The sequence below is a fragment of the Danio rerio genome, chromosome 20, assembly GCF_052040795.2.
Source record: "Danio rerio strain M-AB ecotype USA chromosome 20, GRCz13ab, whole genome shotgun sequence".
Classification (NCBI taxonomy): Eukaryota; Metazoa; Chordata; class Actinopteri; order Cypriniformes; family Danionidae; genus Danio; species Danio rerio.
The window spans coordinates 55,507,678-55,535,633 of record NC_141040.1 but is presented as its reverse complement, the minus strand read 5'-3'; the positions used below and the strand labels follow the sequence as shown (position 1 = coordinate 55,535,633).

General features: G+C 37.4%; 1 protein-coding gene and 2 long non-coding RNA genes across 7 annotated transcripts; 2 read left to right on the top strand and 1 right to left on the bottom strand.

Annotated features, from left to right (window-relative positions):
- Positions 1–72: 72 nt before the first annotated feature.
- Positions 73–4,373, top strand: LOC147832354 (uncharacterized). Its single transcript, XR_015519136.1, has 2 exons — positions 73–3,178; positions 3,354–4,373. It is a non-coding gene; the product is annotated as an uncharacterized LOC147832354 (long non-coding RNA).
- On the bottom strand, positions 4,067–25,798 carry tmem151ba (transmembrane protein 151Ba). Of its 5 annotated transcripts, none has more exons than XM_087296182.1 (4): positions 25,655–25,798; positions 25,432–25,576; positions 7,955–8,102; positions 4,067–6,377 (listed from the first exon to the last, which is right to left on the bottom strand). In XM_087296182.1, the coding sequence occupies exon 4, from the start codon at positions 6,297–6,299 to the stop codon at positions 4,914–4,916; it is 1,386 nt and encodes a 461-aa protein (XP_087152308.1). In that variant the 5' UTR covers positions 6,300–6,377; positions 7,955–8,102; positions 25,432–25,576; positions 25,655–25,798; the 3' UTR covers positions 4,067–4,913.
- On the top strand, positions 25,775–27,037 carry LOC147839501 (uncharacterized). The gene is made up of 3 exons (XR_015519201.1): positions 25,775–26,234; positions 26,409–26,719; positions 26,893–27,037. It is a non-coding gene; the product is annotated as an uncharacterized LOC147839501 (long non-coding RNA).
- The last annotated feature ends 919 nt before the right edge of the window (positions 27,038–27,956 follow it).

Genomic DNA, 27,956 nt, shown 5'->3' with positions numbered 1-27,956 from the left:
AATAAAACATAAAAATGAACCCCAAATTAGTGTTTTAAATAATTATTTTGTATTATTTTCATTTTCTTTTTACTTCTATTGAATGCACTCAAAAGAAAAACATGAATGTTTCTGCGTGCAACATAGAATTTATTTTTCCTCCTCTTGTGTGGAAAATGATCCAGGTTTAAAAAATAAATCTCATAATTGTGACCTCGAACCACAAAACCAATATTATGTTGCATGGGTTTGTTATTGGAAATAGCCGAAAAATACATTGTATACACTACCTGACAAAAGTCTTGTCATCGATCTAAAAGCAACAAATAATAACTTGACGTCTGGTTGATCATTTGGAAAAGTGTCAGAAGGAGGATTTCTCTGATGAATCATCTGTTGAGCTGCATCCCAATCATCACAAACACTGCAGGAGACCTGCTGGAACCAGCATGGAGCCAAGAATCTCACTGAAATCAGTCAAGCTTGGTGAAGGAAAAATCATGGTTTGGGGTTGCATTCAGTATGGGGGCGTGTGAGAGATCTGCAGAGTGGATGATCAACATCAACAGCCTGAGGCATTTGTGCTGCCCATTACATTACAAACCACAGGAGAGGGACAATTCTCCAGCAGGATAGCGCTCCTTCTCATACTTCAGCCTCCACATCAAAGCTCCTGAAAGCAAAGAAGGTCAAGCTGCTCCAGGATTGGCCAGCCCAGTCACCAGATATGAACATTATTGAGCATGATGGAGGAGGAGGCGTTGAAGATGAACACAAAGACTCTTGATGAACTCTGGGAGTCCTGCAGGAACACTTTCTTCTTCATTCCAGATGACTTTATTAATCAGTGATTTGAGTCATGTCAGAGATGTATGGATGCAGTCCTCCAAGCTCATGATGGAGTCAGACACAATATTCATTCTGTCTCCACTGCAGCAGGACTTTATATTCTACACTGGACATTATTTCTGTTCTGACTTTTTTAATCATGATCATATTTTATTTTGCCAAAATAAGCGTAATCTAGAGGCCTTTGCCTTTCATATAAGACACTTCTGATACCAAATTATCAACTAGAAGTCAAGATATTATTTGCTGTTCCTAAAACTTGCATAGGCGACTTTTGTCAGGTTATGTAATTCAAAATTATTGATTTTTCTTCTATGCCAAAAATCATTAGAGTGTTAATTGTGCTTCAATAATTAAATTTTGCTCCATTAAGCCATTCAGTAAATTTCCTAATATAAATATTTATTTTTAGCACTAATATGAACTAATTAATACAGATTTAAGAGCATTTTTCTCAGTATTTAGACTTTTATGAACCCTCAGATTCCAGATTTTCAATAGGCAAGTTTATTTATATAGCATGTTTCATACACACTGGCAATTTAAAGAGTTTTGCTCAAACCAAGAATAAAAGAAATCTAAAATACAAGTATAAGAAATAAAAATGATAATAGTTGTATCTTGGCTAAATATTGTCGCATCCTAACAAACATAAATCAACAGAACGCTTTCAGATGATTAAAATTTGACTCTTATTATTGGTTTTGTGGTCAGTGGTCACATTTGACAACCTCAGTTTACCAAATTAGATCTCCACTTAGACCATATTAATTTATTATTTAACTTTATTCTGTCACTTTCTGTCCACTCTGATATTTACAGGATGTTTATATGTCAGAGGTCATGCAGAAGAAGTCAAGTGGGGCTTTTATAGATTATTCACCAATGCTTTATACAAATGACTTTTAATACTATGAAACGGCTATAAACGTTTTAGAGAAGATGTATTCATAAACTGAAGCAAACATGTTTCCTTCAACTTGCTGTTTCATGATTTGACAGCACAGGAACATCTATATTTATATTTCAGATTCATTTTGAACATCCAGGGTGTTATTTTTTTTCTTGCAGGGGTTGATCTCATGCACAAAACTTCTATTACATTTCTTTCACAGTAACTTGAGAAACATATACAAGTGCAATGTCAACACATAAGCTTTATAAATAATTAAACAGGGGCACTAAAATAACACTGAGGCACTTACATTCCTATAAAAAGAAGAGGTAGTTGTAGACAAATGTAAAATCAGAATAACTGGAATGATTTATTCGATGCGAAACGTACAGATGACATATTTTCTGAAATGAAAGATGATGCTCATTTCTTATCTAGCAGGATTTTCAAAGATGATGTGTTTTGTGTGAGGTTTTTAGGTCCTTCAGTCTGCATGATTTCAATTATTTATAGCACCGACTCTGTTTCTGTAAATAGACCAAAGTGTTTGGAAATAGTTTTATAGATCATTTCTGTTGTAAAGCATCTTTTTTTATTAAAAGTAATGTAGGAAAAACAGGACCAAAGCCATTTTTTCAGATGCAAAAACCTTTACGTGCCATCTGATTTTTATGTCTAAAATATAGATTTTTCTCTGCCTATATGTTTATGATCAGTTATCATTTATTACCAACCCAGGATCATTCTGATTAGGTACCCTTATATACATTTCTGGAGAGTGCCAAATACATCCCAGGCGGTATGTTTTTTTTTGTTTTTTTTTTGGCAGTTTTTGTTTTTGCAAATCCACCAGAGGCAGTTGTGTACGCTTTTTGACACCTCAAATTTCTCTCGAGAGTGCCATTTGCACCTGCCCATCTCACATAAATCCACCAGAGGACGCTGTCGACTGACTGATCAACTGACCCACCCCCCTCCTTCCCTAACCCCAACCAATAGTGTTTTCAAAAGCACCGATCGACAAGCTCACTCCCTTCCCTAAACCCAACCGACAGTTTTTTTTAAAAACACCAATTGACAATCCCGCTTTTCCCTAAACCCAACCGCTAGTGTTTTCAGAAGCACTGATTGACCAGTGCCCACCCACTATCCTAAACCCAACCGACAGTGTTTTCAGAAGCAGCGATCGACAAGCCCACCCATGATCCTAAACCCAACCGCTAGTGTTCTCAGAAGCACTGATTGACCAGCACCCACCGACTATCCTAAACCCAACCAGTAGTGTTTTCAGAAGCACCAATTGACCAGTGCCCACCCACTTCCCAGAACCCAATCGATTGTGTTTTTAAAAGCACAGATTGACCAGCGCCCATCCACTTCCCTAAATCCATCCGGTAGAGTTTTCAGAAGCACCGATTGACCAGCGCCCACCCACTTCTCCAAACCCAACCGATGGTGTTTTCAAAAGCACCGATTGACCAGCGCCCATCCACTTCTCTAAACCCAACCGATAGTGTTTTCAAAAGCACCGATTGACCAGCGCCCATCCACTTCTCTAAACCCAACCGATAGTGTTTTCAAAAGCACCGATTGACCAGCGCCCATCCACTTCTCTAAACCCAACCGATAGTGTTTTCAGAAGCACCAATTGACCAGCGCCCATCCACTTCCCTAAACCCAACCGATGGTGTTTTCAGAAGCACCGATTGACCAGCGCCTATACACTTCCCTAAACCCAACCGACAGTGTTTTCAGAAGCACGGATCGACCAGCGATCACTAACTTCCCTTACCCCAACTGGTAGAGTTTTCAGAAGCACTGATTGACCAGCATTTTCACAATGAACCTGTGTTGGTTATTACACATTAAAGGCAACGAAAATAATAATAATCTTTGCCATAAAAGTAAAATTACTGAACCTACACACAGGAGCTTGAAAAAAAAAATGTTATATGGCAGTGAGAGGTTTTTGCATCAGGCCTCTTTATAAATATTTGATCTGGTTTCTGTTAAATATTGGGATATTTTCTACTTTTTTCTACTGTTTTTAAATACATTTTAATTGTATATAATAGCCCTGCTTCTTCTTTAACGTATTTTAATGTGAACGATTTGTTGCTGCATGTTACTGCAATAAAAAGAGTGGTTTTGATGTCTTTTCTATCAGTTTGTGCCATGGATCCAAAATGTTATATTTTTGCAACAATCATTTAATAAATTTTTCTTTGAATAATTAATTGAGAGTCATCAAGGTCATCAAAAATGGCATTTGGTTTGAAGCTTATGTAGGCCTACAGTTCAACATTCATGTTATTGAATAAACAGTAAGTAAACACAAGCACATCTTATTGAACATCATTTATTTTCATCACCAATTATCACAGTAGAACAGCTTCTCAAGCAGTTTGTGATGCTTTTTGGAGACAGGAGATGAGCCCCTGGTCTAATGCGCCACCTGGTTTGATAAACCCGTTCTCAAAGACTTACTTTTAGTCATTATTTAGGTAGCACACATATTCTGAATGCCTTCAGCAGAATTCAAATGAGCCATTTTAATCTAGATTAATTCCAAAATTACAGGGAGATTAATCTTGATTTAAAAAATTAATCTATGCCCACCTATAGTTTTAATACATTTATAATGGTGTTCGCGTTTTACGTTCATGCTTTTTCAAAAAACCATATAAAAGAACAAAACACTAAATTTGGCTATTCATAATCCCTAATAATAACCCCTGTATAGCAGTCCCACAACATACCTTCACATGTGTCACTCGATGACACTCAAGGTCTAGTGACTGGCAATGATAGCCTAGTGTCAATCAAATCAAGCCTAGTGAATGGTTAATGTTGTTTTGGTGTGTTTACATTGATGAATATGGCCACAGTGTAAATGCACAGTACAGTTACCATCTTATTGCCACATTATATCGTTACGATAACCTGATATCGCTAACTCCAGTGATTTCCTGAAGATAAATACCAAAAAATTACACAACTGGAATAACTACAGCAGTCGCCGTCATCGATCTTATATGAAGTATGATGACGTGTGCAGCTGTTGTAGTGCTGTCCCATTCCTTAGGGGTAAATTTGAAGCCCTTCCTACTCTGTTTCAAGGGCCAAAAAAAGGATAAAAAATAGAATTGGGATTGGGCCCAAGTTTGTATTATGTTCTCTTTTGCGAATGCTATAACGAAGTCTCCACACAGGACCCGTTGCGATGCAGTGAATGGTGATCATGAGCAATGCAGCCCTCGTTTCGATGTATAATCAGCACTGGGAAATACAGCGCGTCCTGATAGGCTGGTGGAGAAGGCGGGCTCTCCTCATTGGCTAGACATCTTGTGCTTTCCGTTGGACATCCAGGATCATTTAGGCTACTACTGCGACTTTGCCACAGACAGCTGCGCCGCGAGCCATACAAGCGGCCTAGGGAAAACCGGCTGCTGCTAAATGCTAATCGTGGATTGCTACTATTGCAGATGCTCAACGCGCTGCGCGAGAATATCGACGAGCTGCTGATGGAGCGATGACATCGCTCGCAGTTTTGTCGGTATCCACCAAAACCATTTCCGCCCGCTGCACCAATCCCACGAGCCGAGAATGTGTTGCAACTTGACTGTTGCGTTAAATTCATTAGCACTGCTTCAGAGTAACTAGGAACTAGCTGTTGGTTTGAGCGAATATGCCACTCGAGCTCTGTGCTATCGATTGTGTTCACACGCGGGATGTGTCGACAAAATGGCCGCTCTTGATCCAGCGGCGTAACTGAGACATAATCAAACCCAAAAAGCTTCTCCACGTGATAATGAAGATACGCCGTACGATACTCCGTCAACACCCTCAACGGCCACGATAACGTAAACGCCGCCGCCAACCAAAAGCTACATGTTGATGCATACCAAGGAAGACGATTCGGGTCAGCAAACGCAACCATGTACTCCTTAAATTCCACATTTTTAAGATGCATTCCTTCACGCGCCTCCATGTAATCGTCCAATCCTTCGTTCTCAGTGAAAAAGCGAGCTCGCTGCGTTAGGTAGGAGTTCTCGGATTCGACGTTGGCGAAGCTAAAGCACTTTGTGAAGCGTAGCTTGGTCACTGGGAAGCCATCCAAACCTGCGAGGTGTTTCGAAATATCCTTCACACCGCAGTTACCGTAATCGAACTCCGCTTCAGCGACGTGCGTGTTTACGCGTTCATGGTAAACCTGCGTGCTTGTGTACGCATCTCCATTTCGGTAGCGCGTTACTTGTCTCGTCCGTCGTATGTAATGATAACTTATAGCCTTCCACCAGATGCATGGCGTAGCTTGTTGCATGCGCTGCACACGTTCGGTGACGCTCTCCAGGTCCACTTTAAATTGAAGTTCGTTGCGTGAGTAGCACTGCCAACATTCGACGAGGTAAACCACGTAGAGCATGACGAGAAAGGCCACTGGGATGTAGATGTAGCCGTTGGAGCAGGGGCTGTCGTGGTATATCATGGACTTTACCTTGAATGTGCTGTCGAAGCTGAGACGCGTGACTTTCGTGACTTGGCACCAGGTCATTGCGATCACACAGCAGTACATTAGCAGAGACAGAAGCAGACATTTCCAGTGCGACTCGCGACACAGGGACTTGCTCAGGGACTGCTTCAGGGGCCGCTGCTGTAACGATATAAAGGATAAAAAGAGAACAAATATGACTCAGGGTTCTTACGGGTGCTGAAAATCCTGGAAAATGCTTGATTTTTAATATAGTGTTTTCAAGGTTAGAAAAGTGCTTGGATTTTGGACAAAGTGTTTGAACCTGATTAAATTTGAAATTGCAAGGCTCAAAATTGTGACTGTTTTCTTGGTTGCATATGCGCAGTTTAATCTATGTAACCTTAAAATATATTTGCGAGCATATGTGCGAGTGCATAAATTGTTGTCGTGCGTGTTTTTAATGCAAAATGTTCAGCGCATGCGCGTATTTATGGAGCTAATAATAAGCCAAAACAATCTGAATTTGAATTGTGTTCAAAGTTAATAATACTGATTATGTCCTATTAGAAATGTTTTGAATTTGTATTTCTTAACTTTATTATTGAACTGAAACTTTATTTTTTATGTCAGATTTTTATAAACATTTTTAAACTTCAGTTGTTGTTTTTTTTGGTTCTGAATTCAAAGACTGCAGATATTCGGGATGTTAAAATACAGTTTTAAGTTTTTAAGAATTCAAATTAACACGATTTAAATTCAGATTGTTTTGGTACTATTAGCTTCATATGTATTTAGTAGACATTCACCCAGAATGCATCTTTAGACCTGAAACGTCAATCTAATGACTGTAAAAAATAACGACTGGTCAGGAAAGTTTGGTACAACACCCAAACAAAATCTGACTGTAAGCTCAGTTCTTGAGATATTAACTTTAGGTAGAAAGAGACCAAACTTAAAAATATACTTCATCCATTAACTGAACTGAAGTCTAAAATACTCAACGATTTAAGTTGAAATGTCATATTGTTACTTAAAATAGCACAATGGATTTAAATGTGAAAAAGTACATACAACATATATAAACATAATTAACCGTGGTTATTAGGTGCTATAAAAGCATACAAATGCACCTCGAAAGTGCTTGAAAAGTGCTGGACTTTGAAGTTGGAAAAGGTGTAAAAACCCTGATGACTGTTGTGTGCTAAATACAAGTGAATTATTTTTCAAACATTTTCCAAATGATGTTTAACAGAGCAAGACATTTTTCACAGTATGTCTGATAATATTTTTTCTCTTCTGGAGAAAGTCTTACTTGTTTTATTTTAGCCAGAATAAAAGCTTTTTTAAACCATTTTAGGGTCAACATTATTAGGCTTCTTAAGTAATATTTTTTTTGACTGTCTCCAGAGCAAACCACTGTTATACAATGACTTGCCTAATTACCCTAACTTTACCCTAATTAACCTAGTTAAGCCTTTAAGGGTGCTTTCACACTAGCACTTTTGATCCGCACCTAGGTTCGTTTGACGTCGTAGTATGGTACGTTTAGCTGGTGTGAACGTGTCTTCTGAACTCGGCTGCGCACCTGTGAACCGTACCCGAGTCCGCCTGAAAGAGGTGGTCTGTGGTATGGTTCATGCAAACTCTCTTCTGATGTGAATGCAATCGTACCAAATCACGGAAGTGAACAGCCAACTGTACAACAAACTATCATTTTCATAACATTTGTTCGTGTGTGTCTGTGTCACGTTTCGTACCTTGGTGACACGCGCGGGACTGAGCCAGGGCAAACACAGTGATACACAGTGATGTCTGCTTGTCTCCTCCAAAAACAGCCTCTGCTGGCACTCTGTGATGTTCTGAATGTTTAAAACATTTTTGCGGCAGATGGACACATGTCGCTTTCTGTATGTACAAAAGCTTCAGTTTAAGCAGAATGACTGTGATGTGCGCTTGCTTTTGTGACCGTCACCTAGCAACAGCCGTAAACAAAACAGCAGCTGGATGATGCAAGTGTACCGGGGTTCAGAAGGAAAAAAGACAGTGTGAACACAAACCAACCGAGGAGGTGGCAGGGGGAGACAATCGCACTTGGGTACGCTCCAGGCAAATGAACCAAGTGTGAAAGCACCCTAAATGTCACTTTAAGCTGATTACTAGTATCTTGGAGAATATCTAGTCAAATATTATGTGTTGTCATCATGGCAAAGAGAAACGAATCAGTTTCTAGAAACGAGTTAGTTAAAACTATTATGATTAGAAATGGTCATAACCCAATATTTCAACACAGGCTCATTCTGAAAATACATTTCTGGAGAGCGCCAAATACTACCCAGGAGGTATGCTTTTTTTTTTTTGGAGTTTTTTAAGCCACCAGAGACCGCTGTGTACCCTTTTTGAGATCTCAAATTTCTCTCGAGAGTGCCAATCGCGCCTGCTGTTCTCGCGTAAATCCACCAGAGGCCGCTGTCGACAGACTGACTGATCAATAACCTTACCCAATCCCTTCCCAAAACCAAACCAACAGTGTTTTCAAAAGCAATCCAAAAAAGAAGAAAAACCCTCGCGGCTGCCTGATTTTTACCATGTTTTCAGATTTTACCATATTCTCACCCTGTTTTTTGCTTATTTAATTTTTTTGCCTTTTTTTACCTGCTTTCTGGAACTGTTCTTCATCGGATTTGTACCTTGTCATCAAGGTCCACGTCACAAGTCCACTGATGTACGGGGCGAGCCACTGAGCAAACTGGTAACAGTGGGAAAGCCGTCTATGTGGAGGTAGACGGTCAGCTGATAAGCGCAAAAAGGAATGGCATCATACCACCCTGTACCATTCATTTTAAAATCGAAATGCAGCCATACGTAGCTCTGGCTAGATAATTCACACTCTCCAGGATTGTGTATAGAGCCACGTTTTCAGAATGAGCCTGAGTTGCAACGTTTGGTTCAGTTTTAATTAATGCTGTCAAAATTTGTGCGTTAACGCATGCGATTAATTTGAAATAATTAACACGATAAAAAAAATATTACGCAATTAACGCAGTTGCAGTTTTTTTTTTCCTGTTGTGGCCGTGGTTGTTTCAACATACAAAGAAATGTAGATAAGACCACGGAGGCACTTTTTGAAGGCAAGTTTCAGTATACAACAATTATTGTCGCATCACCAGACTCTCCAGCGTTTCCTCCAGAGTTTCATGCAATTTCAGGTGTGTCATTTTTAACTTTCGACTTCTGTTCAAATGGAATTTGATACCGCATGGCGAATGGAAAGAAAAACCTCAGCATTTCTTGACTAGGTGGTCCTTTAAGGTAATTAAAAATTGCTGCTTACATGGTAGACTGTTATTAAGAGTATTATCTTAATCATATTAAAATCGGAATAGTCGAGAGCTGTCAAAGTCAGTCTTTCAGCATGCGCCCTCCAATGTTTCATTAAGTTTGCCGTGTTTCATGCTTTAACGCAAGTTTTGTAAAGTGTCTGCTTCGCAATTAATTTTCAAAAAATGTATTAAAAAATGTGATTAATTAGTTAATTTTTTTAATCGATTGACAGCGCTAGTTTTAATATAAAATGTATTATTATTTTGGTAACACTTTAGAATAACTATCCATTATAACTAGGTAATATACCATTAATAAACTGGTAGTTAACAAGTTATAAATGACTTATTAAATAAAAGTTAAAGGTTTGTTAATTATTTTCAACTGTGCCTTATAGGTGGCTAATAGATAACTTACAAGCTGTTAGTTAACAAGTTGTAAATGACTTCTTAACTGTATTTTAATGATTTAAAAATATAACTAATAAATTAGTAATAGATCATGAACAAGCGCTTAATAAATAACTTAATAAGACTTGTTAAGTATCAGTTAATAGTGTATATATGTTATTGGGACGTTATTCTAACGTTGCAGCTGTTTTTAATTTATTAACTGTTAGTAAATGAGGAATAGTTGCAACTTTAGAATAACGTCCCCATAACATACGTAAGCTATTAACAAACGCTTAACTAATATATTTACTCACACTTTACAGAAAAAATTCCATTTCATTTCATTTTCCTTCGGCTTAGTCTCTATTTCTGAGGTCGCCACAGCGGAATGAACCGCCATCTATTCCAGGATATGTTTTACACAGCGGATGCCCTTCCAGCTGCAACCCAGTACTGGGAAACACTTATACACCCTCATTCTCTCTCACACACACTCATTAAATAAGGCTAATTTAGTTCATCAGTTCCCCCATACCACATGTGTTTGGACTGTGGGGGAAACCGGAGCACCAGGAGGAAACCCACGCCAACACAGGGTGAACATGCAAACTCCACACAGAAATGCCATCTGACCCAGCAACCTTCTTGCTGTGAGGCCACAGGGTTAACCACTAAGCCACCGTGCCGCCCAAAATTAAATACATAAACTATAATAATAACGAGACTAAACTTGCAGCATGTTTTTGCATATGCTTTACAGATCAGAATGACTGAAACAAAACCAGCCATTTCATGCTGAGAAATGTCTATATGCTCCTGAGCATGCAACCTCATGCCTGTCTTATATATGCCCTTAACATGGCAGCTGGCATTAAATAATTGATGATGCTCTTCCATAATTATCCGCTCTGCCTTTTTAACCGCGGCCCCTGAAGCTCTCAGAGAGAGCCGGAGCACTTATGACAAGCAGCCCTTATGAAGTATTTCTCAGCCATTAAAACGCAACGCATAATACTGTCAGCATGCTTTTATAGCCGAATTTCTTTGTTGGTTATTTCAGGGGATTCAATTCTAGGGGATCCTAAAGAGCTAAAATTGTATATTTTATACATTTATTTATATGACTTGTGAGTCAGCAGGCATCTCTTGTTTTCACAAGTCTTCTATGAGGAAAAAGTATGCGAATAAGAGATTATTTTAGCCAGAATTACATGACTTTTCAGGAATTGATGAACTAAATTGGTCGTAGTGTATGACTGTGTGTGTGAATGCGAAAGTTTATGGGTATTTCCCAGTGCTGGGTATCTAAAAGAGCATCCACGGCGTAAAACATAAGCTGGAAAAGTTGGCGGTTCATTCCGCTGTGGCGACCCCTGATAAATCAGAGATGAATGAATGAACATGACTTGTCTTTAAAAAAATTAATACATTTGATTTTTAATAATATTGAGAGTTAAATAAATCACAAAAAAATCCTGCACAGGGAGATTTTAGATATAAATGTTTGTCCATGAACCACAATTATGTTTACCAAACACCAAAGAATAATATTTGAATGTTCTGAAGTGTATTTGAAATAATTATAATAATAAATAAATAATATTAATAATTATGAAGTTTTTGAACAATACATTATCTTGCATAGTGCATTAAACCAAAATACTCCCTAAATACTATTATTATTGTTCATTAAAACTGTGAACTTTGTAAATTATTTATAGCTATAGCTAGCTGTTCTTTATTTTATGCACAAATATTGAACGTATTAAAAACCAATAGACAAAAAAGATAATAATAAAATCTAAATAAAGCAAAAAAATCAAACTGCAACCATTTTTCTAAAAGTTTAATGAACAACAAAAACTTTTTTATTTACTTATTTTAAAATAATAAATGTGAAATTCATATTTCTGTAAATAAAGATTAAAAAGAATAATAAATGCAAAAATAATCATAATATATTTGCAAAATCAGATTAGAAAAGAATAAAAAGAATAATAAATGCAAAAATAATAATAAATAATAATAAACTTTATATAATACAAACTAAATTGAACTGCAACCACATTTCTAAAACTTGAATGAAAATTACAACAAAAACTGATTTTAAAAAGAATAATAAATGTGAAAATAATCATAAATAATAAAATTTAAATAATACTAAAAAAATAAAACTGCAACAAAACTTCATGAAAGTTGCAACAAAAACTGATTAAAAAGAATAATAAATGTAAAAATGTGCATATATTCATAATAAAATCATAATATTTCTTCAAAAACTGATTAAAAAAGATTAATAAATGTATAAATAATCATAAATAATAAAATGTAAATAATACTTAAAAATAGATCTGCAACCGAATTTTAAACGTTTAATGAAAATTACAGCAAAAAACGATTTAAAAAGAATAAAAAATATTAAAATAATCATAACTAATAACATTTTAATAATAGAAAAGAATATAACTACAACAAATTTTCTAAAACTTTAATGCAAATTACAACAAAAACTGATTTAAAAAAGAATAATAAATGTAAAAATAATCATAAATAATACTGAAAAATTATAATAAACTTTAAATAATACAAACAAAATCGAACTGCAGCCACATTTCTAAAACTTTAATGAAAATACAACAAAACTGATTTAAAAAAGAATACATGTAAAAATGTGCATATATTCAAAATATAATTATAATATTTCCTGCAAAAACAGATTAAAAAGATTAATAAATGTATAAATAATCATAAATAATAAAATGTAAATAATACTAAAAAAGATCTGCAGCCGAATTTCTAAACGTTTTATGAAAATTAAAACAAAAACAGATTAAAAAAGAATAATAAATGTAAAAATAATCATAAATTCATAATATTTCTGCAAAAACAAACTAAAAATAATAATAAACATAAAGATAATCATAAATACTTCATTAAAAAAATGTAAAGAATGCTAAAATATAGAACTGCAACCACATTTCTAAACTTTTAATGAAAATTACAATAAAAACAGATGTCAAATGTCCAAAATATTTTACAATTGATACTAAAATAACAGCACATCCAATTTATTCTGCTACCAACTGATGCATTTGTGCTTAATACAATAAAATAAGATGAAAACCATGCGTCAGCTGCTTACTAAACATCAGGGACCTCCTTTTGTCTTTAAGAAAGAAACGCTGTTTGATTTTGTAAACACTAATCACTTTCTTTGACTACACAAGTGCTCCAGCCAGTAATTTCTTGTCACTTTGAAGCGTAATTACCCAATAAAGAGCTTTCATTGACCCAGAGGGGTTTTTATGCACGAGGAAATAATGATCAAAGCGGTTAATCAGCATCTTTCAGCAGCCAGATGATGTGTAGAGAGAAGAATAAGAAGCTCTTTGCTAACAATCTGTCTTTGCAATGGGAGATGAAGTGTATTAAAGGGGATCGCTCACCCAAAAATTAAAAATGACCCCATAATTTACTCATCCTCATGCCACTAGATATGAACACGACTTTTTTCTTTAGTAGAACAATAAAGGGGGCAGCGCAGTGGTGCCTGGGTAGCAGTGCAGTGTCGCCTCACAGTAAGAAGGTGGCTAGTTCGTGTCCCGGCTGGTCAGTTAGTATTTCTTCACTTTTACTCGAGAGCTTTTTGCGTCTGGAAATGGTTCGCCGCTCGTCTCCTTTTAAAAAAGACGTGGCTCCAGTTGGTGTTGATTGTCCTGCCTCTACAGATTTAGTAACCGATCAGTGCTGTTTGTTTGTTTATTCAGAGGCAAAGTTAGTCTGTATCGTCAGCAGTACTCTTTCAGTGTTTAAAGACAGACCTTAGTCACAATGATTGAGTTACTACGTTTACAGTACGTTAATATGACTACAATATTATGGACTGAAAGATCCGCGGTAAATGCTGCTCTGCGAGTGTAAACATGTAAACATCTAAATTAAACTACTACCGTTGTGTAGGATTTTCGCTGCATTTTGTGACAGGAATAACACACACGGCTTTCTCACGCTACCTACCGAGTGCATCTAAGGTATCGAGAAATGCGGAGGGTTTTATTTTTCTCCCATTCGCCGTGCTGTATTAAAACTACTCTACCAGCAGTTCCTCACATCCAATATCTCGTTTGTTATATAAAAACATCTTTACTGCTTGGTACAAAAGACGGCTTTGGTGCATATAGCCATGATTAACCTTCATGACAACTGTGAGGGGGAAGAATTTTCATCCGTTTCGTTTTTATTAAGTTATATTAAGTGTGCATAATTAAGGGCGTGGCCACTTGAGTGACAGCTAGGTCTCGCTGCTCGCTGTCTGATCACCTCAGCTGATTCCGGCTGATTGTTAGCTGAACTCGGCATATACATCGTATTTTTGTGTTGGTTAGTGTTTCTTCACGCAGTCAGTCGCCATTTGGGGTTATTTCCAACAATTATCAGATGATATGGCCTGCTGAGTGCACTTAATTGTGCTCACAAACCATTCACGTGGCCTCTGTTTCCCTGGTGAGTGAAATTATATACTTGTATACCATCTCTATACGTGTATTCATTTTATTTAAGATAATTCATAATGTTCTTTAGAGCTGTAATACTCTCTAGAATCTGTCAGATTGATTAGCTGTAGGCTCTAGATCAGTCATCTGAAGTGTTGTCATACAGTGTTATGCTGGATTTCATCAATAGTCCTGCATTTACCAACACAGACTATATCTGAAGTGTTTGGACCAAGCGGCAACCTCCCGCTCTCCCTCAGGAAGCCAATACGGAAGTAACTAAAACTGCAATTCATCCGAAATTCCGCTAGTCCTGGCCACTCCTGGCTCCAAAACAGAGCAAATTTCAATTGAGCCCACTGTTAGAATGGCCAACTTTACAGCAGAAAAAAAGGTGTTTACAGCCTGGTACAAAAAAGATTTTGGTTAATACAGCTAATATCACCCTTCATGACAACTGTGAGGGGGTGATTTTTTTTATAACTCATCCGTTTCCTTTATATTAGGTTATATTAAGTTTGCATAATTAAGGGAGTGGCCACTTGAGTGACAGTTAGGTCTCGTTGGTCGCCGTCACGTCACCTCAGCTGAATCCTGCAGTTTAGCCACTGAACTCTGCATATTTATCGTATTTCTGTGTTGTTTTATGTGGCTTTACACAGTTGACTGTCTTTTGGACTTGTTTCCTACATTTATTAGATGGCATGGCATGCTGAGTGCACTTAATTGTGCTCACAAACCATTCACGTGGCCTCCGTTTCCCATGTGAGTAAAGTTATATACTTGTAACAACTACTTTTTTTTGAAGTTACGGTAAAGAAATTGAGAGACCACAAAACAACTTTCAGAGATTCATGTGTATTTAGAAATGTATATGACAGCAGGTATGAATAATTATTGTTACACACTGGGGATATGAAATGATCAGCAGTCAACTCATTAATGATCACTATTAGACAGAAATAAGCATTCGATAAGTGTCTTTCTCATTGAATCTAGTATTTATAGCAATCCAAAAAAGATACCAACAGTCCTTAAGTGAATCACATGAAAGATCAAGTTCAGCAAACAGTTCATCAATGGCTGGCCACAGAATCAGTAGGAAAGTGGATGGAAAAAGTCTGTGGATATGAGGATGGATTGTCCAGGTCCTGTTTTGATGACTTAAAGTGGATACCAAAAAACCCTATCTGAGATAAGAACAAAAATGTTCCTCAAATAAGTGCAACAAACAACAGCGCAGTGAAGAAGCCTTTCCATGTGCTAGGCACCATACTTCCTACCTACTGCTTCTTCTCTACCTCCTTTTAAGCAGATTGGAGACTTACTACCTAGATCGCCCTCTAATGGGTGAGATAGCTACTACAGGTAGAATTTTCAAATAGTAACAGGAAAACTGTTACATACTTATATACCATCTCTATACATGTATTTGTTTTATTTAAGATCATTTATCGTTTATATTTATATTTAGAGCTGTAATGCACTTCAGAATCTGTCAGATTGATTAGCTGTAGACTCTAGATCAGTCGTCTAAAGCGTTGTCATACAGTGTTATGCTGGATTTCATCAATAGTCTTACATTAACTAACACAGACTATATCTGAAGTGTTTGGAAGTAATTTGCGTTTTCCTCCTGTTAAAAAAAGTCATAAGAACAATGTTTAGTGGCTCAATGTATTACAGCAGTGTTTTTAAAAGACTAAACACTTTATTGATATAGTGTACAACCAAGCACAAGTGGTCAGAACACAAACGAGTCGCAGGTGATGAAGTATTAAGCGTTCTCCCAAAGTAAAATGTGTCTGAACCAGGTCCAAGCTAAATGCCAGCAGGTGTCTGTAGCTCCGCCCACTCTCCGCCTCTTTGCCCTTGTTTGTATCCCACCGTGGGTGTAATGACGCGCGAACATAATGGCGACGGTTGGCCACGCCTACTTGTAGCTTCATTTGCGCTCTTCAGAAACCTATGGGTGACGTCACCGATACTACGTCCATATATTTTACAGTCTATTATTTGAATCAAGTCTTACTCATTAATCAATGCAGCACACTCAGAAACGTAATACGGGACTCTCAGGTACAGACGTCCAGTCTACACCCTGGAATACACGCTAAGATCTCATGACCGTGATGCAGCTTCAAAAATTTGTTTCAAACCGGAAGTACGAACTTGCTAGAAATAACGCAAAAACAACCAATTTTCACCTTTTAGTGAGATATATTTATCCTAATAGTGTTTTTAGCAGTGTGGGACACATATACGACAGCTCAAAACATGTGTTTAGGTGTTTCGTGACCCTTTAAAGCCTTTATTCGTGTTTTTAAGAGCACGAAAGAGAGTTTGTGCTATACATGCAATATAGGGATGTGTGTTCCCACCAATGTCAAGAGCAAATTATTATTATTATAATTATTTTTATTATTATTATTATTATTATTATCATAACCTTTATTTTGCCAGGAAAGACACATTGAGATTAAAAATCTCTTTTACAAGGGCGTCCTGGCCAACATTAGGTAGTAAACAAGTCACATGAGTCCACCAGACAACAAACAAATAACAATTACCAGTTAACATGAATCACACTGACAAACTATTCAAAACATCTACAAAGCTGTGTTTCAACGTCTAAATCTTTCATAGTCTTTTTAAAAGCATGTAGTGAAATCAATTCTTCAAACTGCAACTGTGTTTGCAGATTAATCCATGCAAAAGGTGCTGCATACTTAAAAGCCTTTTTCCCATCTCAGTCCGCACTGTAGGAACAGACAGTATACAAACATCCTGTGACCGAAGGCCATAGTTAAGAACAGGCTTTGTACAAATGTAATTCTGTAGATACTGTATGATGGGAGTAAACCCAGTATAGATTTGTAAACGAGGATATGCCGATGCTTGAGCCTACGAATGGACAAAGCAGACCAACCTACCCTAGTATACAGCACACAACAATGAGTAAGGGATTTTACATTAGTTATAAATCTTAGTGCACCATGGTAAACAGTATCCAATGCATGCAGACTTTGAGATGAAGCATGCATATGTAACGGAGGCCAGCTAGTGAGTGCTGTGCAGGTAAACTCACTCCTCTGACCTCTAATGGTGCTCTAGCGACCTATGCAAGAGACCATGGTCTTTAGCCTCCTTGTTAGAGCGACCGACTCCCATGCGGAAGGTCACTGGTTCTTCAATACTAGCTCGGGGCAGGATGGGCGGTGTTAAACTGGCGGGGTTACACATATAGATAACATCACTGTAGTCCAATATCGACATGAATGTTGCATCAACCAGCTTCTTTTTAGCATCAAAAGGCAGATCTTAATTCTAAAATAGAAACCTAAATCACTTTTAATTTGTTCACCAATTGCTGAATGTAAGAACCAAAAGAAAGTGTATCATCAATTGAAATTCCAAGATATTTGTACTGGGACACCAATTCAATCTCTGCACCATGGGTAGTAGCGATAGGACCTAGCTTTTGCTTGGCTTGTTGTGAATTTGAACATGACATGAGTTTTGTTTTATCGGCATTTAAAAGCAGTTTTCACTCAGCTAGATTTTGTTGAAGTACATTGAAAGTGATCTGTAGTTGAGAAAGGGCCAGATTAGGTGTAGATGCAGCCGTGTTTATAACCGTATCATTCGCATAATAATGAAAATTGGCATTTATGATATTTTGACCAATATTATTTATATATAGTATAGTAAAAAGAAGAGGCCCCAATACTGAACCCTGTAGAACACCTTTAATTACATTTAAAGTACTAGAAACAAGGCCATCTAAATCTACCAACCCAAGCTCATTCTGGAAACGTAGCCCCGCAGACGTTTCTGGAGACCGCGATTTACGTGGTCGGAGGTACGTACGGCCGCGTTTAGTTTTTTTTTTTTTCGAGCGAACGCTACGGGGCGGTGTGATGCCGCTCCACTCCTCCTCTTTGCGCTCGCCGGCTGACGGCTCGCCTCCATGTGGAGGGCTTTCCCGCTGCAACCAGTTTGTCCGCTTAGCTCGCAGCGTTACGTCGGCGGAGCGGAGGCCTGGAGGAGGAGGAGCCAGCCACGGGTACAACAGGGATTGAGTCGGGGGAAGAGTGGTTCCAGAAATCAGGTAAGATGAAAAACAGAATCCAAAAAATAAGGGTGAGAACGCGGCGAGATCCGAAAATGCGGTCGAAATCAAAGACAAGGGCTTTTGCTTTTTTTTTCTGGACGGCTTTTGCAAACCGTCGATTGGGTTTAGGGAAGGAGGAGGAAGAGGAGGGCGGCCGAGTCGGCTGATTGGCCGGCTGCCCGGTTGATCGTTCAGCCAGTCAGTCGGACGGACGGTCGCTCCACAGCGGCCTCCGGCGGCTTTTCACGCGAGAACAGCGCGGGCACGAACGGCGCGCGCTCCTGAGAGGCGTTCGAGACACGAAAAATCACGCACAGCGGCCTCTCGCGGATCCGCAAAAACAAAAACTGCTCGAATCCGCTTGTTAAGTCATGACGTGTTTGTGACGTATGTAATACTGTTTCCGGGTCCAAGTGGCCATTCACTTGAGTGGAGAAATCCTTCGTTTATGATCACTTTTTATTCCTATCACACATTAAAGTTAATTTTATATAAAGTCATAGTGTACACAACAATCTCTGGGCTTGCTGCATAACAAATACCAATATTTTAACAATTTATAAAACAATGAATCACTTTCTGGCCATTTGATATTAGGCATGGACATATATATTGCGATCGTGACTTTCGAAAGTATTAAATCGCTTTGTAAACGTTTATTATTACCATTTCGTCAGTCTCCCCATTCAGTTAAATAGAGCGCTTGGACCCGGAAGCCGCTCCGCATGACGTCACACTTAACAAGCGGGTACGTACCTCCCGGGACGTATTTCGTGGTCTGCAGAAACGTCCGCGGGGCTACGTTTCCACAATGAGCCCGGGTTCAAATCTACACAATTGCCTTTAATACAAATAAAAGATGCTGTATGTTTATTTTTGACTCTTCTAAAGCATGAAAATATCATAATCTGTTTGCAGACAATTAGGAGACATGCTGAACACATCTGAAAAATGATGCTAAAGTATGAAGCCAGATCGGTCTCATTTACAAAACTAAATTTACAAAATAAAATTCATAGACTAGCAACCTGATTCACAAAATCTAATTTCATAAATCCATAACACGTATGACAGCACATTATATTAGACTAGATATTCTTCAAGACACTAGTATTCAGCCTAAAGTGACATTTAAAGACTTAACTAGGGTAATTAGGGTAAAGTTAGGGTAATTAGGCAAGTCTTTGTATAACAGTGGTTTGTTCTGGAGACAATCCAAAACTAATATTGCTTAAGCGGGCGAATAATTTTGACCTTAAAATGGTTATAAAATAATTAAGAACTGCTGATATAAAACAAATAAGACTTTCTCCAGAAGAAAAAAATATTGTAGGAAATACTGTGAATAACTCCTGAATCTGTCAAACATCATTTGGGAAATATTGGAAAAAGAAAACAAAAATTCACCAGGAGGGCTTATAATTTTGACTTGCACAGCCATAATGACGTACATCTTCAATAGTCTGAGGCTGAGTAAATCAACTGTGCATTTACACTTCTGGATGAACTCTCCCTTTAATGCGAGTTCAGACTGCGTGATTTTAGCCTTGATTTTGGCTCGCCGACAGGTTTTGAGAAATCGCAGACAAATGCCTGAAATCACAGGCAAATCGCTGCTCGTGCACGTGAGTGACAATCACACAGTATGAACGATCAAAGACGCGATCTGAGAGAATCGCCGATGAGTCGCCGATGCCTGTGAGATATTTGGCGTGCTGAATATCTGGAGCTGTCGGCGATTCAAATCATGCTGTGTGAATTGAGTTTTGACTGAAAATAACATCAGCGATCGCCTACAGCCAATGAGAGAGCGGCATTCACTTGTGTGTGTGTGTGTATACCTGCTGCAGGCCAGCGGGAGGCTGGGGGAGAAGTTAAAAGCGATCATTTTCGTTTTTTTTGGATCCACGAAATGGAGGAAAAACTAGTGAAGGTTTGACAGGACTCAGGAGCAACCGTGTCTGTTTGACGTTTCACACAGAAAGAAATTAGTTTATTATCAACGTTGAGGAGAAATGGCTAATTCCCTTTAAACCCAGGTGAGCAAACATGTACATGTTCTACCCTATTAAACGATTCTTTCTCATTATGTAGTTAATAACAAAAGATATACGACATGTTTTTGGCTGTGAGACGTAGTTTGGAGGAAGTTGTCGGCGATTCTTCCTATAGTAAAGTCATGCAATGTGAAAGTCCCTGTCGTGTAAACAAAGCAGTGACGAAACGCTGGCAGAGATAGTCATGCAGTGTGAACACATCGGTGACACGACTACTCTGAACATCATGCAGTCTGAACTCGGCATAAGACTGAAGCTCGAGCACTGGGGATGAATCTGTCCTCTTAACCCTTAAAGACCGAGACAGCCGCCCGCGGCTAAAAATAAGTATTGCTCTTAAATGTTTAATAACTTTTGATCCGCTGATCCGATTCATACAATTCAAAGATTGGCATAAAGAAGAGAATCTCAGCTTTCCAGCGCTGTAACATAGTACATTCGCGGACTTTCAGAGGCTCCGGAATCAGTGCGGTTACGTCATCAAAATTTGACAACGCTGATTTGACAAAGAAACGCTCGTCACTGTGTCTCCGGACAAACCAGACATGAAACATTGATGCATTGTCCCTCCTCCATGCCCAGATTGGTTCAAACTCACAATCTCTCAACCAATAAGCATAGGTTTCGCTTTCTGGACCAACAATGAGCTTTTTGAACAACACGGAATGAGAGATAGGCTGTACATTTACGCGCGGCTAAATAAAACGCAAAAAAAAAGTTTTGCATGAAATAATTCTCATACTAAGTACTTTTGCATGCACAGCAGCACAGAAACATGACAAAACAGTGACACAGCAAAGACGAACTGCTGTTTTTGCCGTTTTCAAAAGACGCAAATGAAGGTGCGGCTGTTTGTCTGCATTGCAGACAGCCATATCCATATCCATAGACAATCATGTCCATGCTGGCACATAAAACCTAAGGATGGTCCATATTGAATCTAGTTTAGTTATGTAACTATTTATAGTATAGTAAATATTTATATCCATTTTTTTACTGAGGATTTGCACCATGTTTATTTGGACTTTGACGCATTATTTATTATTTTCTTATTTTTTTATTTGTTCATTGTAAGTGGTGTTGTTTATAGTAACTGAGAATATATTATTTGGAAAAAGTCAAAATTGCTTCACTGTTCTGTTATTTTGTAACATTTTTTTTTCTGTTTAGTTCATTCCCAAAACTTTTGGGCAAATACATTGTCAGTAAATAAATGCATTTTTTCCCCCATTGAAAAACGCCTTGGAATAACATTGAAATAAATTGCTATAACTTGCTCAGGGAATGGTGGATGTAGACAAAATTTATTTTGGAAGTATAAAACATCATAGCATGTATTTCTAAAGAAAGAAAAACAAACTTCATAAGGTTTTGTTTGTAACAACTAGAAAATGCCACTTTTTTAAAAATCGTTTCTGGAAAATTCTGGAATATTTTCTGTCTGTTCATATGTTTTTGGACCAAAAAATTTTTTAGACTGGACCTTTAAATGATACAGATTAAAACTTCAGGTTCTCCTGTTTAAAATGATATATGACACTTGAGGTTGACTGCTAAAATAAAAATAAAAACTGCTTTTAAAAAAATAATAATATAGGCCTATTAGGTGCCCACAAAATACCTCTAGGTCTTTAAGGGTTAAGCCCTTCAGCGGTGAAGTAAAGCCAGTGTAAAGTGCTGAAGGCCGAACCCCGAGGCTCTTCCAATATACTGATATACTGAGAATTTTCTCTGCTGCTGTCAGCCTGTGTGTTTGGGGACGTGAGCGCGAGGCGGCCCACTTTCATTCTGACTAATTTTAGTGCTCAGGAGCTTGTCATTTTAGTAACGTGACATAACAGACTGACCTCACCATCACTTCAGTGGCTTTTTAGCTACGCAGCGGGTCTGTAACATGCACTTTGACTTTACTGTATACATATAAGCATGTGAAAAAGTTTGGACACCCTAATAAATGACAGATTTTACAGACCCAGCCATTAGTTAAAATGTGACATTTAATTTAGTTGAGAGGCAACATGGTGGCTCAGTGGTTAGCACTGTCACCTCAAAGCAAGAAGATCGCTGGTTCGAGTCCTGGCTGGGTCAGTTGGCATTTCAGTATGGAGTTTGCATGTTCTCCCAGTGTTGGCGTGGGTTTCCTCCGGGTGCTCCGGTTTCCCCCACAGTCCAAACTCATGCGCTATAGTTGAATTGGGTAAGCTGAATTGGCCGTGCGTGTATGTGTGTGTGTGTGTGTGTGTGTGTGTGTGTGTGTGTGTGTGAACGAGCATCTATGGGTGTTTCCCAGTACTGGGTTGCAGCTAGGTGGACATCTGCTGTGTAAAACATATGCTGGAATAGTTGGCGGTTCATTCCACTGTGGCGACCCCTGATAAATAAGGGACTAAGCCAGGGTTGTCCAAACTCGGTCCTGGAGGGCCGGTGTCCTGCAGATTTTAGCTTCAACTTGCCTCAACACACCTGCAAGGATGGTTCTAGTAAGCCTTGTAAGAGCTTGATTAGCTAGTCCAGCTAATCAAAACAAATTAAGCCTATAGGCAAATGACAAACTGGCCAGCGCATTAAGCTTTCTTCAGTCAGAATTTGGTCATTTGAATAATAAGAAAAATCTAAAATAATAACAATCCAACGTTTGGTGTTTCGAACCACCAGAACTCTCTTGGCTACGAAACTTAATAAAAACTGAAACTTAATAAATTGTATGAAGAGAGGATTAATTATTAATATATATGCATATATATACAGTTGAAGAATTATAGCCCCCCTTTGAATTTTACATTTTTTTATATATTTTCTAAATGATGTTTAACAGAGCAAGGAAATTTTCACAGTATGTCTGATAATATTTTTTCTTCTGGAGAAAGTCTTATTTGTTTTATTTTGGCTATAATAAAGGCAAATTATTATTTTTTTAAACAAGATTTTAAGGACAAAATTATTAGCCTCTTTAAGCTATATTTTTCTTCCGATAGAGTCCAGAACAAACCATCGTTATACAATAACTTGTCTAATTACCTTAACATGTCTAGTTACCCTAATTACCCTAGTTAAGCCTTTAAATGTCACTTTAAGCTGTGTCTTGAAAATATCTAGTCAAATATTATTCACTGTCATCAAGGCAAAGATAAAATAAATCAGTTATAAGAAATTAGTTATTAAAACTATTATGTTTAGAAATGTGCTGAAAAAAATCTGCTCTCAGTGAAACAGAAAGTAGAGAAAAAAAATAAACGAGGGGTCTAATAATTCAGGGGGGCTAATAATTCTGACTTCAACTGTATATATATATATATATATACCCCCATGTTTGATTCACCCGTCCCTACGAATTTCAAGTGCAAACCTACGCCCCTGTATGCAACGTTGCATTTCTGCATATTCGAACCAATGTTGGGTCACGAAAACATTTTTTAACCATTTTTAGAGTGAATTAATCTTGTTATCTCCTCACACTCTTGTACACACACACACACACACACACACTGGGATATAAAAACAAATACTCTCTCACTCTAAAAGGTGCTTGTTGTAACCCAACGTTGGGTCAGATAATAAAGACAAACCCAACCATTGGTTAAATAGTGTAATTAAAATTTAATTCCCCACCGGGATATAAAAACAAGTACACACTCTTTCTCTCTCTAAAAAATGCTTGTCGTAACCCAAAAATGGGGTCAGATAACATAGACAAACCCAACAACTGAGTTAAATAGTGTCATTAAAATTTAACTGGAAAAAAATAACACTGTTTCTCCAACACAATCTCACGACAATTCGTATCTTTTTCATTTAGTGGCTAATTCATACGAATTTGTACGATCTAATTCGTACAATTTAGTACGATTTGCTAATCCCCCAATGACGGTTGGGTTTAGGGGTGGGGTTAGGTGCCACGCCTCCTTTTTAAAATCGTACTATGTTGTACGACTGAACTCGTACGAATTAGCCACTAAACTGCCAAAACGTAAAATACTTACATTTTCTCATGAGATCAGGCTGGTTTCTCCATATTCGAACCAAAGTTGAGTTACGACAATAATGTTTATCCATTTTTAGTAAGATTTTATCTTTCTGAGTAGCACAGTGGCTTAGTGGTTAGCACTGTCGCCTTACAGCAAGAAAGTTGCTGGTTCGAGTGCCGACAGGGTCAGTTGGCATTTCTGTTTGGAGTTTGCATGTTCTCTCTTTGTTGGCGTGGGTTTCCTCCGGGTGCACCCCAATCCAAAGACATGCGCTATTAGTAAATTAAATTGTCCATAGTGTGTGTGTGTGTGAATGAGAGTGTATGGGTGTTTCCCAGTGATGGGTTGCAGCTTGAAGGGCATCTGCTGTGTAAAACATATGCGGAAATAGTTAGCAGTTCGTTCCGCTGTGGCGACCCCTAATAAAAAAGGGACTAAGCCAAAGAAAAATTTATTAATTTCTTTTTTCTCCTCTCATTCTTAACACACACACACACCATAAAGCATCTATATCTTTCTCTCGCTCTCTCTCTCTCTCTAAAAAATGCTCATTGTAACCCAAAATTGGGTCAGATAATATGGACAAACCCAACCATTGGGTTAAATAGTGTAGTTTAAATTTAATTGAGAATAAATAAACAAATAAAACTACGCAGCGTTGCGTTTCTCCGGTGTGTTTTAGAGTTAAACCATTGTTAATGTGAATTAATCTTGTTAACTCCACACACACACACACACACACACTCAATCCATCCTCTAATATTCCAATATAAGCATAAATCTAAAATGCATTCATCAGGCTTTCTGTGTGATCGTCTGTTAAGCACACGCATCAACGCCGTTCATTCTGCTTATTCGTGGTTTGCAACAAAGCGTCGTCAGATCGACTCACCGGTTCCCGCGGCGCGTCCGTCTGCTCGCGGTGCACTTCAGCGGCACTGCTCTCGGTAACCGGAGCCGCTGGAGACATGCTGGATCAACAAGAAGAAGATCCTGGAGACATACTGGATCAACAAGAAGGAGATCCTGAAGACCTACTGGATCAACAACAAGAAGAAGATGATGAAGATGATCCCGGAGCATCATCCATGTGTCATCCATGAATGAAAACAGACCGTCAGCGAGGCAGCATCCTCAAAATCACAGTCCGATAACAGATACAAGGAGGGAGTACGAGGAGCATCCTCTCCTTCAGGACCAGTGTTTCTGTCAACAAAACTGAGAATCCGACCCGCGTCCTGATGCAGAAGACGTATGCTAATGAAGCGCGTTCACGAGAGCACGTGAACGCGGAGTGAATGACAATGAGAGAGAGGTAGGCTGGCTATCACACACACTGACACGCTGAATTGTAAATTGTGTTTAAAATTTTGATTAATAAATATTCTGTTTAATTATTGTTGTATCCTCAAATGTTGATTGTTAAATGTACTGTTAATTATTGTTTTTGTTATTTTATGTATCAGTATTACGTCATTTGTCTTCTTATGTTGTGTTTAATGTATAATGAAAGTGAATGAAAGCTAGTGTGTGTGTGAGAGAGAGAGATATCACACACACACACACACCGCGGAAAAGTACTGTATATAAAACCAACTAAAGCATAACTGTAAAAATCAAAGTTGTGCATCATACAGTATAATATTTAGACAATTTTAGAGTTGATTTGAATATTTAATCTCAAATGGTGTCAGAGTTTAATTCATTTAAGTGTTTATTGTGTATCTGAGAGACTGGAAATATGGATTCATTACTGTATATAAAATCAGCAAAGGCACAACTGTAAAAAGCAAAGCTTGTGCATCATAGAGAATAATATTTAGACACTTTTTAGAGTTGATTTGATAATTTTATCTCAAATGGTGTTAGAGTTAAAGTCATTTACAGTAAGTGTTTACAGTGTATTCGACTTAATAAAAATATGGATTTAGTTCTGTATATAAAATCAACAAAGGCAAAACAGTCAAATACAGAGCTTGCACATCATACAGAATAATATTTAGATAATTTCAGAGTTGATTTGAATGTTCTATCTTAAGAGTTTAATCCGTTTAAGTGTTTACATTGTATCCGATATACTGAAAATATAAACTTATTACTGTAAATAAAATCAGCAAAAGCAAAACTGTTAAACACAAAACTAGTGCATCATAGAGAATAATATTTAGAATTTTTTCAGAGTTGATTTAAATATTTAGTCTTAAATAGAGTCAGAGTTTAATTCATTTAGGTGTTTATGGTGTATCCGATATACTGAAAATATCGATTTATTACTGTATATAAAATCAACAAAGACATAACTGTAAAAAACAAAGCTAGTGCATCATAGAGAATAATATTTTAATAATTTTAGAGTTGATTTTAATATTTTATCTGAAATGGTGTCAGAGTTTAATTCGTTTAAGTGTTTATTGTGTATCTGGTATACTGAAAATACAGATTTAATAATGTATATAAAATCAACAAAGGCAAAACTGTAAAAAAACAAAAAAAACAAAGCTTGTGCATCATACAGTATAATATTTAGACAATTTTAGAGTTGATTTAAATATTTTATCTGAAATGGTGTCAGAGTTTAATTTGTTTAACTGTTTATTGTGTATCTGGTATACTGAAAATATAGATTTAATAATGTATATAAAATCAACAAAGGCAAAACTGTAAAAACCAAAGCTTGTGCATGATAGAGAATAATATTTAGATTTTTTTTAGAGTTGATTTTAATATTTTATCTCAAACGGTGTCAGAGTTTAATTTATTTAAGTGTTTGCAGTGTATTTGATATATTAAAAAATATGGATTTATTAATGTATATAAAATCAACAAAGGCAAAACAGTAAAAAACAAAGCTTGTGCATCGTAGAGGATAATATTTATAGATTTTTACAGTTGATTTAAATCTTTTATCACATATGGTGTCAACATCTCATTGACTTTTACCATTTTTACATTAAAAGCTATTTTAAAATAATTATAAAATAAATAAAGTGATATAATTCCAAGAACAGAGGCTTGTGCAATAATCAGGACGTTTTTCTGAACATTGTGGTCCTGGTATTATCGTACAATTACATGGTTGAACTGTTTAATTTATTCGTATGGTTAATTCTTTTTAAATCGAGAAATTAAGCCTTGTGCAACATAAAGGGCACATTTTTATGGCTATCTGACTTATTTTTGGCTTAAACTATAAACAGGAGCAAAGAATGTCTAATGAATGTCAAACTAACTTTACCGCGGTATCACACACACTGACACACTGAATTCTAAATTGTTATAAATGAATACTAAAAACATTCATTTTAATTTCGGCTTAGTCTCTTTATTAATCTAGGGTCGCCACAATGGAATGAACCGCCAACTTAATCAGCATTTGTTTTACGCAGCAGATGCCCTTCCAGCTGCAACCCATCTCCG

Excerpts from the sequence above, each read along its gene's own strand:
- tmem151ba (XM_087296180.1), bottom strand. The coding sequence starts at position 25,509 with ATGTCTCCAGCGGCTCCGGTTACCGAGAGCAGTGCCGCTGAAGTGCAC. Across the intron at positions 6,378-25,431 it reads CGGACGCGCCGCGGGAACCG|CAGCGGCCCCTGAAGCAGTC; the intron begins GTGAGTCGATCT and ends ATATCGTTACAG.